The 17790-nt window shown below is 39.1% G+C and overlaps 1 protein-coding gene across 3 annotated transcripts in view; it reads left to right on the top strand.

Annotated features, from left to right (window-relative positions):
• The first annotated feature begins 916 nt into the window (after nt 1-916).
• The window catches only part of Sept7 (septin 7), an 87296-nt gene continuing 70422 nt past the window's right edge, over nt 917-17790 (top strand). Inside the window, exons 1-2 of one of the 3 annotated variants that reach the window (XM_013521220.1) lie at nt 989-1211; nt 15540-15544. In XM_013521220.1, coding sequence (XP_013376674.1) covers nt 1151-1211; nt 15540-15544 — 66 coding nt within the window. In that variant the 5' untranslated portion in view covers nt 989-1150. Of the gene's footprint in view, nt 1212-1319; nt 1322-15539; nt 15545-17790 lie in introns of all 3 variants that reach the window. The other 2 variants (XM_005397771.2, XM_005397770.2) reach the window with 2 other exon arrangements.

Genomic DNA, 17790 nt, shown 5'->3' with positions numbered 1-17790 from the left:
CTATCAGGGGACATTAACTACTTCATTAATATGAACTGCGCTGAACGTTCTTGTGCGTGAGCTCGGTAACGTTTTATGTGTACGTACATAAAATTCCTTAGCACGCAGCAGTTTAATAGGAGAGGTCACACATGCGCATGATCTTTGCAACAAGTACAGCCGTCAGGCTTCCAAAGGGCACAGACGACTAGGCTGGTCTGCGAGTCGCGGAGGCGTGGGGGATTCCGGGATAGCAGGCTACTGCCGCACAGGCTCCGCCGGCCCTGCCAGCCTCGCGGGCGTCCATTCATTTCAAGGGGACTGGGCGACTACAGCGAGAGGGACTATGGGCTGCCGCCGCCCACCAAACAGTGACAGCCAGAGGAAACCCAGGACCCAATTTCACTTTATAACCCCAAAGTCAAGGAGTCGAGACGGATGGTGGCAGAGACACTTGCCTCGAAGTGTCTCGTCACTTTCACTCACAATGACACCAAGTCAGTCGCTAGTAATCGAGGGGCGGATGCGGCCCCAGTCTGGGTACAGCTTCCCAGCCAAGCTCCTTCCGTTGCGCCTTTTTACTTTACGCTAATTCCGTAGGGAGAGCTGAGGCCAACAGGGCTTGGTCCCCAGCTCAGAAACCTGACGCTAGCTGCGCGGGCTACCCGACGGCGGCCATCTTTACTGCGGGAGGCCCAGTCAGCGGCCATCTTTAATGCAGGCAAGACCGCACCCTCCACCCCTCGGAACGTTCCTTCCAGGCGCTGCTGAGCTTCACTCACAAACCTCTAATGCGCTTTGACCCTAGAGGCGTCGCTGAAGAAGCCTACAAAGAGGCCGGATTGTCCACGACCGCGGAAGTACCAAATGCGGCCAACTTAAACATGGCGGAAAATCTCGAGCAGCAAAACGGCGCCGACGCCGATGAAGTCATGCCAGAGATAGACCGACGCGGCGCGGCCCCGAGGGGGAAATCTCGCGAGATCGCGGCTGCCGCGCTCCATCCGGAAGCCCCGTCGGAGTCGGGCGAGAGCCAGGGCAGGCGTCGGCCCGCCGTCTCGTGCGTAAGCGGGGCAGCGACGCCGGGCGGCTACGCCGCGGAATCGGCGTAGGCGGCTTTGGAGAATCGGCGGGCTGCGCTGCGCCGGGGCTGGTCGGGCGGGGGGAGGGGATGTCGGTCAGTGCGAGATCCGCCGCCGCTGAGGAGAGAAGCGTCCACGGCGGCACCATGGGTGAGCCTCAGCTCGGGGCCGCAGCGGCTGGGGGCGGCGGGGCGGAGGACCTGGGGTCTCGGCGGGGGCGGGAGGAGTTCGGGATCGGGCGGGGGCGGCAGACCCGAGCTGTACAGCCGGGCGCGGCGGCGGGGGAGGGGAGGCACGGTGACAGTTTGAGCTGGGCGTGCGGGGGGCCGAGGCGGCGGCGCTTCCTGTGCGGCTCGGGCCGGGGCGCGGCCCCCGGGGTCCCCTGCTCGTTTCCTCGCCCGCGGCGCGGCGTCCTGAAGCCGAGCCAGGAGAGGGTGGGGATGGAGCTGGGCTGCCCGGGAGCAGGAGCAGGACCAGGAGCTGGAGGAGGAGGAGGAAGGATGCCTGGCTCGGCTGCGGCCCGCCACCGCGCCGCCGCGTCCCCTCCCGCCGTCCCCGGCGCGGCGCAGCGCAGCGGGCCGTGCAGGCAGGGAAGCTCTGGCGGCGATGATCCGGGCTGGGGCTGGGGTTTGGGTTTGGGGTACATTTTTAGTAAAAGGGGAGAGAGAACGTCTGGGAAGGGCGCCCTCCGTCGGGGGTGGGAGTGGAGATCGGACTGGTGAAATTTGGGGGAATCAATTTTTGAAAAATAATTTCAGTATTTCCAGTTCTCTCAAGAAGCTCTCTCATTTCCTTTCCTCCCCCACATATTGGAAGAACAGGCCGTTTCATTCACATTTTCCACTCTTGAGTTCCATTTCATACCGTGTGTGTAGTGTGAAATAAGCAACTGAGATTTTTATTTCTAACACGTTTCCATTAGTTACTTCTTGAGAGTACACTGTTTCAAATCTGGGGTTTTTTAATAGTTGTAGGGAAAGAATGTGTGACGTCCGGTGTTTGCTTAGTTACTGAAGTAATAACTTAGTACTTAAATTCTTGCGAGTTTGTTACTAGATAGTTCAACTTTAGGAATTATTACTTTTGGCTGTGTTATTTTGACGAAGTGGGAGAGTATCTTCCTGAGTGCCCTTGAGAATCCAAATGAACAGATAATCTAGATTCACAAGCATTTCGCTTCTTTTGCGTATTTATGTACATGCAGGTGATGCATATAATTTATCCCCTAAAGTTTGTAAGCAGGTTGCGGAGGAAACATTTTGAGGATTTGAATGTGCAGGTACGGATGAAATTTGTAGAATCCTGATATACCGAAGGGTGGATATAAACAATTACTAAGCTACGTAAGGCTACCTGATTTCTTATTCCTCTGAACAGCAAGGAGTGGTAATGGTGGGGGTAGGGAATGATCTTTCATTCCACCCAGCTGTTCAGTGGGTGGGGCTAGAGGAGGTAAGGTTGAGTGGAGCTATGAAGTGGATGTGGACCCGCACCCACGTAGGTGGTTTGCCTGGTAGCATCGTCATTCTGTGATGGGACAATGTGATGCAGCCGCGCGTCCTCTCCATCCACATTAAAAAAAAAGTGTTCATAGGCTTGCAGGATTGAAACTTATAATTTATTAAAATTTTTGTGTTGAGAATTTACAGAGAGGATATGTTTTCTTCGTTTGGTTTAACACTTTTTGATTATTGATTTTTGGTTTAGAGATATGAAAGATTATCAGTAGATTATTTCAGAAATTTGTTATAAGCTCTGTTGTTTTGATTTGTGCATTTTCCAATAAAAATAGCCTGTGGGAACCTCAGAGACAAGGTAGGACCCCTAACAGACCTTCGGGCAGTTTTAAGGGGTTATGCTGGCCTACAACAAAGTTTAGGGAGGAAGGAAGGAGAAAGAAGGGTTAGATCTGTGGCTTTTCCCCCTTATTTGGTACTGGGGATTGAACCCAGAGCCTCACACTGAGCTACATCCCTTTCACTCCACCCACACTTTTTTTTTTTTTTTTTTTTTTTAAGACTTGAGACATGTTCTAAGTTGCCTAGGCTGGCCTCACTTTTTTGGTCCTACTGTCTCAACCTCCCAAATAGCCGAGATTACAGGTTTATGGCCCCTTGTCCAGCTAGATTTGGGCTTTTAGAGTCTCAGTGATGGGAAGTGATCAGATGAAGGATGGGTGATCAGATCATCAGAATGAAGACAGTGGTAGGACAGGTTGGTTTCAGACCTATAATTTGATAGTATGCATGCTCACTGTACACTGTATTCTGGGAGGTGCCAGTATTGCTACTTCACTGGATTGTTTCCAGAGAATCAGATGTCACATTTTGACCTAATAAGCTATCTTCAGTTTTTATTCGAAGTTGAACATTTTTTATTTTAGCAATTAATGATGCATTGGTTTATGTGTTTTATTAAGTTTTGAGACAAAGTTTTTTGTTTTTTGTACTGTTTTGACTGCAGATAGCGTAAGAGTATTGTATAGTGGAAACTGATGTCGAAAACTGGGGTTTCTATGAAGTAGAGCGAAGATGGTGTGATTAGGGGTTTGGCTTATCCGATGAGAGTGTACTGTTAAGTGTAGACAGTTGGATCCTACAGTAGTGTTTTACAGACTAGGTTTAGACCCATCAGTAGATTTTGGAATCAAATTATTGATTTTGGAATCAAATTATTGATTTCTACTGATACTTTTTTTTTAAGAAATGAAATGGAAAATTGCAAGACATTGCACTTTGCATGGATTATTTTGAAAGGGGTTAAATTTTGTTTTACAACTACTGTGTATTGAGTTGAAATCTGATTTTGTTTTAAATCTAAGGATTGTGTTTTAAAAGCGCAGTATGGGTGGGTCAAATCTAAGGTCTTCACATGGTATGATAGGGTTTGGTTGTGGTATGCAGAAGGAAGATTTCATAGTAAAAGCTGTTAAGTTTATGGGGCTGTTTTCCTATTTTGGATTCATTTATTGTGTACACTATGCCAGTGTGGTTGGAGAGATCTAGGACCAGTTTCTGCTTGAAAGCAGATTATTCCCCAACAAAGCTGAGTAAAATCCAGGGTGGACCGTGAAAGAAAACAGTAGTCAGTGATACTTCAAACCTTAAGGAGAAGCGGTCTTTTTATCTTCTCTTGTCCTGTTGCATCATGAGCTGGGGGAAACAACCAACGAGGAAACCTGACATTTTCATTGGTGTAGGATTTAGGCCAGACACACAAAAAGTCCTTCTGATGCATTTGAACGGTCCAGCTCTGCAAAGGTAGATTTTACACATTGGGGGTTGAGTTCAAAGTCATAATGATAATATGTGGTATAATGTTTCAGAATATAGGCCTTGTTACACATGGGTTCAGAGCTTGACCTTGCACCTACTAGAAGTATCAGTCAGGATTGCTTAGTGCTGCTTTTCCTTTCCTTCCTTTCTTCTTTCCCTAGTTCATTTTGAACTGATATCATTGTACAGTATAACAAAGGACTGTGCATTTTTCTTTAAAGCTGAAGATGTAATAAAGATGAGAAAATAAAAGCCCTGATTTTTGTTATTAGGTGTAACAGGCATAAAAGTATACTGCTATAAAAATTTCCATTTCTGGAGCTGGGAATGTAGGGATGTGGCTCAGTGGTAGAGTGCTGGTCTAGCATGTGCAAGGCCATGGATTGGGTCCTCAGCCCTGCCAACAAAACAAAAACCCATTGCTTACAATTTTTATACTTCCCTGACATAAACGGATATAAAATTCAAACACTGATTCACTGGGCTACAGACCATACTTTAAATAACCCTGGATTCGACTATTCTGCAGTAACCAGTATCCTTAAAAATCTCAGTAGGGGCCACTAAAGCTGAGGTTTTATCTCGTGCTAAAAGTTACATATTATTTTAGCCAGTGTTTCTTAACTTCCAGAGTACTTTGAAGGTTAACGAAAAGTGGGTAAATACACCCTGTGATTGACAGTATAGCATGAGACTGCTCGTATTTACAGTATTCTGATGTTTTTTGCAATTTTGGGATTACAAGACGTTTGTGTTTCGCTCTGTTTGCTTTATGTGGAATTCAGTGATGATACTGCTTTTCCTTTTCTGTTAGTCCAGAAATGAGTGTGTGCTCTCCTAAGGATTTAACTTGATAATTCTGTTGTTTTGTTTACTCTGGGGCCATAGCAGTACTTTTGGTAGCTTCATTGGAAGAGAGGTTCCAGTTCAATTTCTCAGTCTGCCAATGTTGACACTTGGGGTTTTCTAAGTTTCTCTTGTTGGTGGGTGCTGTTTTGTGCAGTTGTTTACCAGCATCCCTGGCCTCTGTCCACTAAGGTGCCAGTAACACATGCTTCCGGTTGTGACAGTGAAAAAATTTGTGCAAGCATTGTCAGGCATCGTGTTGGGGAGTGGACAGCATCGTCTCTGAAGAGAATCACTGGCCTAGGTAATGGGAACCACTGAAGAATTGTAGGAAACGGGAAGAAGTCTTCCTTAACCACCTGAGTCCATAGAGTTTCCTTCTGGAACTCCTGTCATTTAATATGTTATAGAGTTGATCTTTAATTCATGTATGTTTTGCAAAGTGTGATTGGTAATTACTGGGCACACAACATAATACTAGCTCAGACATCTTTCATAGTACCACCTGCATGCCTGAGGGTCAGCCATGGCCTCTGTGAAAAATTCGTATTAACTGGTTCCCCCTACAGACTCACAGTTCACACTGTCTAGGAAAGGGGCCAGGAGTCTGCGTTTCTGAATGTTCCCCAGTAAGTAACTTTAAAACTGAATACATTTTGCATCCTTTATTGCAGTCAACATACAGAACACTTCTAACTATCCTGGAATTTATGTTCCTTCCCCGGTGTCCCTCTAGTGCTGGAAAAATCACTAATAGGTATATTGTAATTTCTTTTTAAAAAACAGCTTTCTTGAAATACGTACAGTTATTGAGTAAATATATTGAGTTTATACATTGAGTCATTTGCAGTAGTTTTTCTGGGTAGGATCTTAACTTTTTTCCCTCTCCTATTTCATTATATAAGGCTTCAAATGCTCAGAAAAGTTCAATAGTTAAAACAATCACCTTGGTATTTTAAAAAGAACATTGATTCTAGCATTGTTCCAGAACATGATAAACAGTAGGATTGGGATGGACCTCTGAAATATTTGAGATTGTTTTTCAGCAACATTGGAACTTTTTTCTTCCTCAGTTTTACTGTTCTTTGTAAAATATATTAGAAGGCCAGGCATGGTGGTGCGTGTGTGTAATCCCAGCACTCAGGAGGCTGAGGCAGAAGGATTGTTGCAAATTTGAGATCAGCCTGGACTACAATATGAGCTCAAGACCAGCCTGAACTGCATAGCAAGACCCTGTCTCAAAAAGACAAAAAAAAAAAAAAAAAAAAAAGAAATGAAATATATTGGAAATATTCCTGCAATGGCAATTTGAGATTTTTGTAAATCAATTTAACAAATCGATTGTTAATTGATTTAACAAATATTTTGTGTTTGGCTTCAAAAAGTATCAGATATTGAAACAAAGACAGCTGTGATCCATGTCATGGATATATTTTTATTTCTGAATTTACTTTTTATTTAGTAGGAATTTAGATTTTTAAAAAACTTTATTAGTACATGTTTGCAATATTTAATGAATACATTCATCATAATGAGACTAAAAGTTTAGGTTTTAATAATCACATGAGGGGCTGGGGATTTAGCTTAGCGGCACAGCGCCTGCCTGGCAAGCGCAAGGCTGTGAGTTCGATTCCCAGTACCAGAAAACAAAACAAAACAAAAATAATCACATGATTTAATGAAAGTATTTTAAAGAGATTAGTGAAGTCACCTTCCTACTGCTTTCTTCAAGTCATCCAATTTTGTAGTCCTTGTACAACCTATGTTAACGGTTCTTGTATGTTCTGTTCTTTCTGTAAAGAACAGAAATTTATATCTCATAGTCCTGGAGGCTGAGAAGTTCAAGATCAGGGCCCTTGCAGGTTTAATATCTGGTCATGGCCATATCTCTTTGCAGTGTGTTAAGTGCTGCTTTCTTTGGAGGGGTCCTCAGTTGGTGAGAGGTAAAAGGAGTAGATAGATTTCTTGCATATTTTCTGTGAAGTCTTTAATTCTACGAATAGTGACACACATATAAGAGTGTAGATTATGGGGCCAGACCTAGATTTAAAACTCCCAACTCTGAAGGTTAACTAAACCTTGGGCAGATAAGAGCTTTTTTTCTTTGTTTCTCCCTAAAGTGGGAATCAAATGGTTATTGGAGAATTAAATGAGAAAAGTCCTTAGCATGATGACTGGCATGTAACAAGCACTTGGATATTAGGTTAAAAATGGTGATCAGATTATACTGCAATTGACTGTTGATATTTCTACCTTCACTGTAAGTTAATAACAGTTATTTTCACTTTTATATCCCCACACCTAAAGTGTATACTCAGCAAATCCTTTGTGATGATTTAAAGGTGTATAGAGTACAGGATGAGGCCAAGATACAGAGTCAGGATAACTTCCAGACTAAAAAGGGCAAATCCTTAATGGTTGGTGGTTGAGATTAGGTAGAGGAAGAAGAGGAAGATTATTCTAGGCTGAGAAACCATGTTAATATCAGTTTATAAGGCTAGAGGTAAGGAAGCAGAGACTTCCTGTGCTGTGCTGAGGCATTTAAAATGTTTTTTAAAAGATGAGTGATAACTATGAGTCTCATCATGGTAGTTGTTGCTAGAGGATTGACCAGGACACCAAGGTGGGGCCATCAAGTTGCAAGAAGTTCTAGAACAGTTCCCAGACTAAAAGATGGACAGAACCAGAACTAGGTCATTTGCAAAGTTTGGTGTGAGATATTAGGGAAGATACTGGTGGTGAGTGATGAATCCAGAATATATTGAGCTTTTTGGCTGAGTGAATAGGTGGATGAATAGGCACCAGTGAATTTATGAGATCTTATCTCCAAAAAGGCAGAGGATGTAGCTCAGTATTTTGGCACCAGTGAATTTATGAGATCTTATCTCCAAAAGGGCAGAGGATGTAGCTCAGTATGGAAGCCCTTGGGTCTAGTCTCCCCAGTACTGCAATCAGTCAGTCAATCAATTAATCAATCAGTCAGTTAATGAGAGGCCTAGGGGGGATCATCTAAGTGCACATGTCTTCCAAAGTCCTAATACTAGAAGAGATAGAATAGAAAAAATTTCAGATTATTGCAGTATATTAGAAAAAGTGATTTGTATGAAACTTCTTGTCCTTCAAAGTCAGACTAAGATCAGCAGTTTCTTGGGTAGTGCTAAAAATTTATTTTAGAACTTAGCTGATACATTTCACATTAGCAGTTGTTTCAAACTAAGGGTTAAGCTAGTGTTTCTTTGCATAACTGACATTTTGTATCCTTTTATATACAAATTGTCTTCATAATTATAATCAGTTCTTTTTGAGGAGGATTTTAGTATGTACTGTGAATTTTGGAAAAAAACACTATAAATAATTTGAGTGAGATTATTATTTGTGTAAGAGTAGGCAAACTCCTTTCAGTGATTTTATTTTAGTGCATTCTATTTATATTATTATTTTAAAAAAATAACCGGGGCACTGTCTCATTTGCTACATATAAGGTCATCTGTACAAGGAAAAACTTTCCAGTAACACTTTCAAACATCTACCTTTTAAACCAGCTTAAATAAAAATTTTAAAAGTTTAATAAATGTATTATGTATTTTTATAAGGAATTTAAATTGGCAGGGAGGGGGCAGGCCATTAAATTATTTTAGCCATTGCAGGTTAATTTGTGTTCTTTCTTAATTGCATAATTTTTTTCATGGTTGTAATTAGTGGTGTATTAGTGGTTAGTGGTTCTAAACTCTGGTTGGACATGGGAAACATTTCCAGTGCTTAACATACTTGGAAGCTCATTAATTCTCTAGGTGGGAGGTAGGGGCCAGAAATTTACGTTTTAAGAATTTGAAGTAATTTGCCAGCCAGTCAGAGGTGAGAATTTCTCATATGTAGTATAATATGAAGCAATACATTTAAAAATATTCTATAAACTCTAAATTTTTAAATAAAACAAGGAAGTCACATAATATTTTGTGTGGCTTTTGATGTATTAACCTATATGCAGCTTATTTTAAATATGTATATGGTATTCCATTATTATAACTTACTTAGCCATTTTGTCATTTCTAGGCACTTCATAATTTAAATATTTTAGAATTTGAAATAGCATTGTAAAATATGTTTTTAACAAACTTCTCTCTTGGGATGTTTGTTAATTTAATACTTAAAGCTTGTTTTAATTTACATGTCTTATATTATGGAGGGAAATGTTTTTATGTATAAACGTTTTACCTTTAATGCTTTCAGTAGAATATACTAAACTTTTAAAAATCAGAGGAATATTTGATTTTGTGTGGCTTAAAAGTTGGGGTTATTATAAGCAGTATTTTAAAAAATCTGTATATAGCTTTTCACATTTTTCTGCCCTTGTGGATGTATCAGCCTTCTGTTAAAAGTTTGTAGTTACCCAGTTTGCCGTTACAAGTCTGTGTTTTAGTTGCTCAGTTTTTCAGTACCTGGCTTATGTATTTATTGAAGGCTGTAATCTGTTAAGAACTGAGCTAGATTTGAAGGTCTGGCTCGCAGCTATGTTCTATGGTTGCTGGGTGAAAGGGAGGTCAGTTTCAGTAGGAATAATTACTGTTCTCTGGATGTGTAAAATGACGTGCAAATAAAAACAACTACCAAAAACATGGAGGTAATTATATAGTTTGCAAAGGCTTGGATTCTCAGAGGACAACTCGTAGTATGATAGCTTTCATATTGCTTGGGAAAGGCAAATTGAGTTCTATACTTAACGTTTTACGTTTAGAGAAGTGAGAACTTATCAAAAATGGATGTAATTAGTGATACTGTAAAAAATTATAGTTGGTCTTGTCTTGAGGTTTGTATTAGAATGTAAAAGTTAGTCTAATATGGAACAATGAGAAATTACTTTAGGGATATGGTTAATGCAGCTGTAAGTAAAAAAGATAACTAGCGTGACTTAGCTGGCAAGTGGACCCACAGAAAACCCTTACTTTTGTGTTAGAGCATGGTGTTGTGTAGTTTGAAAGATAATTACATTGTTGTAATAGACGCTTCTTTTTTGGAATTTGAACTCACTGTGTAGCTCAGTAATCTTCCTGCCTCAGCCTCCTGAGTGCTGAGATTATGGTGAGCACTACCATACCCACCTGTCTGGAATAATTTTAGATTTACTGAAAAGTTGTAGCCCCTGTCTTTATAGGAGTTAAGTATTTGGTGAACATGGAGGAAATGCAGAGGTCATCCCATAAACATAATATAAAAGTGCTATCCACAGTAGTACTGACCAAGATTAAGGAAAATGTTGAATAAGGAATTTCATGCTTAATAAGAGCATCTGTTGTTTGGGTCAGTACGGGAAGTTTTTGAGTAGGGCTGGGAGGTTACAATGCTTTTTAATTGAAGGGTGGGAATTCTAAGTATAGCTGGTCAGCAGTGGATTCCATTTAACAAATTAGAATCTAGCCAAGATGAATAAAGGGCTGTCTTTCCTGTGTTTGCTTACTGGTCTTATTGTATCCAGTCTCTTCTTCATTTAATAAAAATAGTATTTCTTGGACTTTACCAGCAAGTTTTCTTGTTTGTTTTTTGAGGCAGGGTCCTGCTTTGTAATTCAGGTTAACCTTGAACTCCCTGTGTAGCCCAGGCTGGTGTTTTACTCATGGTGATCTTCCTACCTCAGCCTCTGGTGCTGGGGTTATGGGCGTGCGCCACCACTCCCGGCCTCAGCAAGATTTTAATTTCCTGCTTCTAGGGTGGGGTCCCTATATGTGCTTTTATCAAAATTTCCCAGATCCTTCTGGTTACAGCCATGATTGAGAATCACTTATTTGTAAGATAAAAGTCTAGAGGCCTTAACAATAGCTATGATCTTTTGGGTGGCCACTATAACAATTGTCATTTGTAATGTACTTACAGTATGTGAATGGTTGTACTCTATGTTACTTCATATATTATTATTATCATGTGGTATTTCATAATAACTGCATAAGGATATTGTCCCAGTCTAAGGCTCAGCAAGGTTAATTTACCCATCAAAGCACAGCTCTTCGTTTTAGCAGATATTAAAATTCGCATTTTTAGTTATGCTTATAGTGCCTTACAATTCTTTTATATATTTTTTAAAAACTTAAGAGTCTTCCTAGGGCCTCTTTGGGTTAGCCCTTTCCTTTTCCTTTGATTGAATAATATTTAGTATTCTTGTCTTTGCTTCTGCTGTTCTTACTTACCCATTATCCCTTATGGAAGGCCCAGCTGAAAAATACCTGTTTTGGGAAACTTTTTCCAACTGTTTAAGACTTGGATGATCCTTCCTTCACCTTGGACTCCTATAAGGTAACTCTTTTAGCAGGTAATAGCATAGGTGCACCTTCAATTTTACATGTATTATGAGTTACTGGTGTTGTTATAGGTATTGGTTGGTGGGATAAAGTTGCAGTATTGTGATAGGGGGCATACTTCTTTGCGCTCCTATTACTTTGTAGCTTCATTGTATATGCTACTGATTGTGTACAGAATGTTCTTTTTCTAATAAAATATAAGTGGAAGACTTGAGTAAAATCGGAATTTTTCTTTTGAGGTATCAGATTATTTTGATTGTCTAAGTAGCTTAACAAAGCAGGCTTTTCAAATCTTTGATTATATATTTATAATTAAAAAATCATAGTTTATTAAAATTTAAATAGTAACATTATATGGTTTGCTCCACTTTTTTCTTTTGGTGTCACTGGGGATTGAACTCAGGGCTTTTGCACTGAACTACATCCCAGCTAACTTGTTATTTTTGAGGCAAAGTCCTGGTAATTTGCCTATCCTGGGCTTGAATTTGGAGTCTTCCTGCTCAGCCCCCCAGTGGGTGCTGCTACACCTGACTTTCCTACTACTTAGAAAGATGTCAGTTTTATTGGCTTAGGACCCCACCCTGTGCACTCATTTTACTTTAATTTCCTCCTAAAAGGTCCCATGTCCAGTACTGCTGGTTATGTAAGGGTGAGATTTTTAAATGTGAATTTTGAGGGGACATAATTCCAATGCATACCAGCAATTACATTTCTGTTTTTCTGTAGGACATTATAATATAGGGAAACTAGACAAATTTTGAAAGAATAAGAAACCTATCGTCTGAAAGAATGTTAATAATATTTTATATTGATTTTTTATTAGACTGACAATGCTAAGATGATACCAGTCAAATGTTTTATGGGCTGTGGGATTTGATATTCTGACAGGAAATGGTTTTGATATCTTTAAGAAGCTCGCTTGTAGGCTGATCTAGCCTGTAGTAGAAACCTGTCTTCTGAGGAAGCACAATTCATTTTTGAATATTTGTCCGTTATTTTTTTTGCTCCCTATTTACTGCTTGAGGCCAAAATGATGTTTAATCTTCCTTTTTACTGCTCTTTAATAGTTTGAAGACAGCTCTCAGATCTGAATCTTTGGAAGAGTAACCTTTTCATCTCCTCTAATAATATTTATATGCCAGAGACTAATATCCCTTCAACAGTGTTGTTGTTCCTTTCTGGATGAACTTTATTTTGTACACATTCCCACTGACATCAGGAATTGAGTATCTTGTGGTCTTAAAATTACAAGTCTATCTTTCGTCAGGCTCTGCATGCTGTACAAATCAGTTAATGAGCCTAAAGTTAAACTGCCTTTTAGGGCAAGCCTTTATTTCCTTTTAGACTTATGGAGCATATTGTTAGCTGAGATGTTTTCACCTTTTCATTTTGTGCAACTATTGTTTTGTCTTGCTTATTCTAAACTTTTTAAATTAGAGGAACAATGGATGGAGTAGGTGAAATACGTCCCACCACCACCTTATTTCTGCAGTCCCATTGTTAAAGTTCTGACACTCACTAAAACTTTTGCTTATATTCCAGTTTGGGGTAAAGGTAGGGTTTGGGGAAAGCACATGGTTTGGGCATACATATTTCCAAATTAAGTTTCATTTGGATTCTGAACGTGTCTTGTAAAGCATTTATTACCCTTTTCAGCTTTTAGCATTTGCAGGTTTGACATGTGTACCTTCTGTGTTTTCATCAGATTTTTGAGTTATGTCATTTTGGCTTAATTGAGGAAGTAAGATCCTGGGATCCTTATAGTATATAATTCTGGTGATCCTGATAAGCAACTTAGCAGGTATTAGTTCATATTATGATAATAATATTATGAACACTAATATGTATTATGAACATAATATGTATTAATATTCCAGCCTTTATTTTTCTGCTTTGGCCAAACTGGCATCGTGTCAGATTTGTCTCCTATAGTTTTATCCTTTGTATTCTAATGAACTTTTCGAAAATAAAAAAAAAGCATCAAACAGTTGAAAAGTAAATCTATACTGACTTTTGATGTACATGACTTCATTTTCTTTCTGTGTGATTTTTTTTAAAACATGGAAATACTTCAAATTCTTTAATAACTTGAGAAATAAAAAATAGTACAAATCTGACTTACTGTAACCCAGTTAGCAAAACAGCCATTGTTGAAACTTGGGGAGTATTTTTTTTCTAGACTTTTTTCTTTTTGAACTTTTAAAAAAGTGTAATAATAGTGGTTCATGATTTCATTTCTCTTGGGTAAATATTTGGGCTAAGTCATATAATACACACACGTATATGTTAAACTTTTTAAAAAAAGTTTGCAATAGATTTCCAGTGTAGTAGTAGTATCTCATCAGCAGTGGAATTCCAGTTTTTCCATGTACTCACCAACACTTGGACTAGGATACTGGCAATTGAACTGAGGGGCTTACACACACCAGGCAAGTGCTCTACCACTGATTTGCATCCCCAGCCCTCTTCCTTTAAAATTTCTTTTTCCCTTTTTAATTTGAAGGCAGAGTCTCATCAAGTTGCCCAGGCTATCCTTCAACTTGAGGTCTTCCTACCTTAGCCTCCAGAGTAGCTGGAATTAGAAGCATGTGCCATCACAATATCTTTGAACAGTGCTTTATAGTTTTCAGTGTACAAGGCTTACACTTCTTTTTGTTGAATCTATCCCTAAGTATTTTGTTCTTCTTGAGGTGACTAAAAGTGGAATTGCTTTCAGAATTTTGTTTAGGTTGATATTTTCTTCTTTTCTTCCTTTCTCTTTCTTGGTAATATATAGAATTAATAATTTTTATATCATGCAACTTTATTAGTTGGATTTTTCTTAGTGAGTCTGTTAGGGATTCCTGTTTATAAGATCACACCATCTGTGCAAGAGGTAGTTTTACTCTGTATGTTACTTGAAAGTCTGAATGTCATGGATGTCTTTTTTTTATCTTGCCAAATACCTCTTCTAGAACCTCCAGAACAGTGTCATTTAAAAGAGCCAAAATTGGACATCTTTGTCTTGTTCTAGATTTTATGGAGGAAAAAATTTAATCTTTTACTATTAATTAAGTATAATATTAGTTGTAGGGTTTTCTTAGTGATTTATAAGGTTCAGGAAGTTCCCTACTCTTCTTTGTATTTCTCATGAAAGAATACGGATTTTTGTCAAATGCATTTTTTATTGATAAGGTCATGTGGTTGTTGTGTTTACTTGGTTAATTTAATGTTTTGCATTGGCTAACTTTAATGTGTAAATCCAACATATACCTTTTGGGCTAAACCCCACTAATCACAGTTTGTAATCTCTGCCATATCACTGGAGTACTATGGCTAGTACTTCGTTGATGGTTTTTGCTTCTGGATAAAGAACATTGGTTTGCTGTTTTCATTTGATGCATGTATTTGGTTTTGGTAGTAGGGTAAACTTGTCTCATAAAACAAGCTGGGAAGCGTTCTCTCCTGCTCTGTTTCTTAGTTTGTGAAGGACTGGGCAATCTGTAAATGTCTGGTAGAGTTTACCAATGTAGATGTCTGGGCTTAGGTTTTTTGGGCAATTTTATGCTTTTAAAAAAAAAAATATCTCTGTATCGGGGATCTGATTACTAATTTAATTTCTTTGTTATGGGACACTTTAGTTACTCTTTTTCTCCTCCTTTTTTGAGGGGGTGGTGCTGGGAGTTCAAGCCAAGGCCTTACATACACTATGTGAGCCCTCTACCGCTGGCATCAGTTTTGGTAATTTGTGTCTAAGGAGTTTTTACATTTTTTCTAGGTTATCTAATTTGTTGGCATGCGATCGTTCATAGGCTTTCTTTTAACTTTGTTTTTGTAAGGCGGGTAGTGACTTTCTTTTTCATTCCTGATTTTAGTAATTTGAGTACCCTCTTTTTTTCCCCCCTGGTAAGTTTGTCAGTTTTGTTGATGTTTACCATGAACCAACTTACAGTTTTGATTTTTTTTCTATTGTGTTTGTTATATATTTCATTTTTTCTGGTTAAATCTTTTTTTTTTCTGATTAAATCTTAATCACTTTCTTATTTTTTGTTTGCTTTGGGTTTAATTCTACTTTCTTGAGAAGGAAGCAGCTGTTCATAGCCAGTTACTTCTCACTTACTGGTTTTAGTAGTCTCTCTTTAGTATTTGACTGTTAGATTACAATGAATGGGTCTCTTTGGTTTTATTCTATTAAGGTTTTTTGTGTTTTTTTTAGCTTTTAATGTTTTTCTAACATTTGGGAAGTTTTCTTTGTTTCGTTGTTTCTTCAAACTTTTTGCATCTTCCTCCTCTCCATGACTGTTCTCCTCCTTCCCCTGCTTCAGGGATTCCAGTGATTCATATGTTGGTATGATTGGTTTTGTTTCCATAGGTTTCTGTGCCTCTCTGTTCCTTTTTTATATTTTACTTAGCTTAGTTGTTGTTTTACCTGTATTGAGGTTTGCTGATTTTTTTTTCTGCTGCTCTAGTTTATTTAGCCTCTCTTGATGAATTTTTCATTTTAGCTATCGTCTTAACTCCAGAATTTTTACTTGATTGCCTTTTTATAACTTTAGACATGGTTCTCTTGGTTCTTTAAACATTTAAAATAGATAATTTAATGTCTGATGTCTAAGGAATAATTTCTGTGGGTTAGTCCTCTGTTCTGTGCATCACCCCCACCATGTGAATCATCATTGTTGGGTTTTTGGATTGTTTGTTTGCATATCTTAATTTAGGGGCAGTGTTGAATAAACTTTAAAATAGTACAGTGTGGCAACTCTGGAAGTCAGACTGGCCCTATAAGGATTTATTGTTGTGGCTGGTGTCATTTGGTTGGATACTGGTTTTTGTTTTTGTTTTTGTTTTTGAGGCAGGGTCTAACCTTGCTTTTCAAGCTGGCCTTGAACTCACAGGTGATCCTCCTGCCTCAACTCTCCTAGTGCTGGGATCATGGCATGCCACACCACCATGCCCAGCAGGTTGGATACTTTTGGAACTAATTCTGTAAAGTCTGTGGGTTTTGCCATGTGTTGTCACTGAAGTATCTGCTTGATTATCTTAGTGGTCATTTGTGAGTGGGATTTTCCAGGCAACTACCATTGAAGTTAAATAGTGATAGTTCTTTGGGAATGGGCTTTGGCAGAGCTCCATACTGATTCTGGTTCCTCTAGATGCTGCTAGACTGCTCATTTCTGCAGTGATAATGTACTCTTGGCTTTCAGAGTTACTGGAGCTGGGGAGGACAGATGAGGATGGACAAGTTAGTGTAGTGGGCTGTTGCTTTTTACCAAGGTTCAGCAGTTTCTTGTTTTTGGTTTTAATAAGTGTTCACTCAATTGATGCAAGATTTTGGTTAATTTCTAGAGTGGAAAAAATGGATTTTTGACCACTATTACCCATTTTCTCATTGCTTTTAATGCAGGAATTTTTTGAGGTTATACTCTAGTTTCTTTGATATCACTGTGTGCCAATTGTCTGATAATTTTTTTGTTCAATATATTGTTAACTGTCCATCACATGTGACAGTGTCTGTTCTCCCATATCCTCCCTCAGTACTTTTATTCATTTCAGTTTACTGTCTAGTAGGTATTTTGGCAATGATGAAAAAGTTCTATATCTGTGCCTACTGTTAAGTTAGCCACTGACCACAAGGTACCTGTGGTGTACCAGAAATGTGACCAGTGTTGAGTGTTAAGCTGTGCATCTAATTTCAAAGGTTTGCTAATGAATGAAGAATTGTCAATGTAGAAAGTCATAACATTTTCACTCATTACATGTTAAGATGATAGTAATATTGATACATTGTTTTTATTAAAGTTAATTTTACCTTTTACATTTCATTTTCTTAATGTATCTACTAGGATATTTAGTTATAGGTGATTTGCCTTCTATTTCTGTTGGACAGTGCTGGTCTAGATACGAGAGACCTTTCTCCCTTAAAAACAACCTTTTCTTTTTTAAAATTTCTGTTTAGCACCAGCATTTTATGTCACTTCCCACCACAGTCCTGTTTTCTTCTGTAAAGATGGCATCACACTTTGTTTTCCTTTCTGTTAGAAGCTCCATCATTGTCATGGGTCAGTTTTAGTGCCTGTGGGTCAGCATCTTTCACCAAGTTGACCTCAGTTTCTTGCTTGTACTCAAGCCATCATGATTTATTGATCACATATATCTTGGTATTTTGAAAAATAATGTATTGGTGTTGGCTCCCACCAGCTCATGAGAGTCCGCTGTATGCTAGTCTTGTCTGCTCTACATGAGATGATTTTACAGTAGTGGGCCCGCCCCTCCCTCCGGCCCTCCCTCGCACCTTCACTCCATTCCTTTTTTCCTTCCTTCAGTGTGGTGCTGGGGATC

This window comes from Chinchilla lanigera, unplaced genomic scaffold (genome assembly GCF_000276665.1).
Source record: "Chinchilla lanigera isolate Chin_1 unplaced genomic scaffold, ChiLan1.0 scaffold00059, whole genome shotgun sequence".
Classification (NCBI taxonomy): Eukaryota; Metazoa; Chordata; class Mammalia; order Rodentia; family Chinchillidae; genus Chinchilla; species Chinchilla lanigera.
This window is presented reverse-complemented; position numbering and strand designations above follow the sequence as displayed.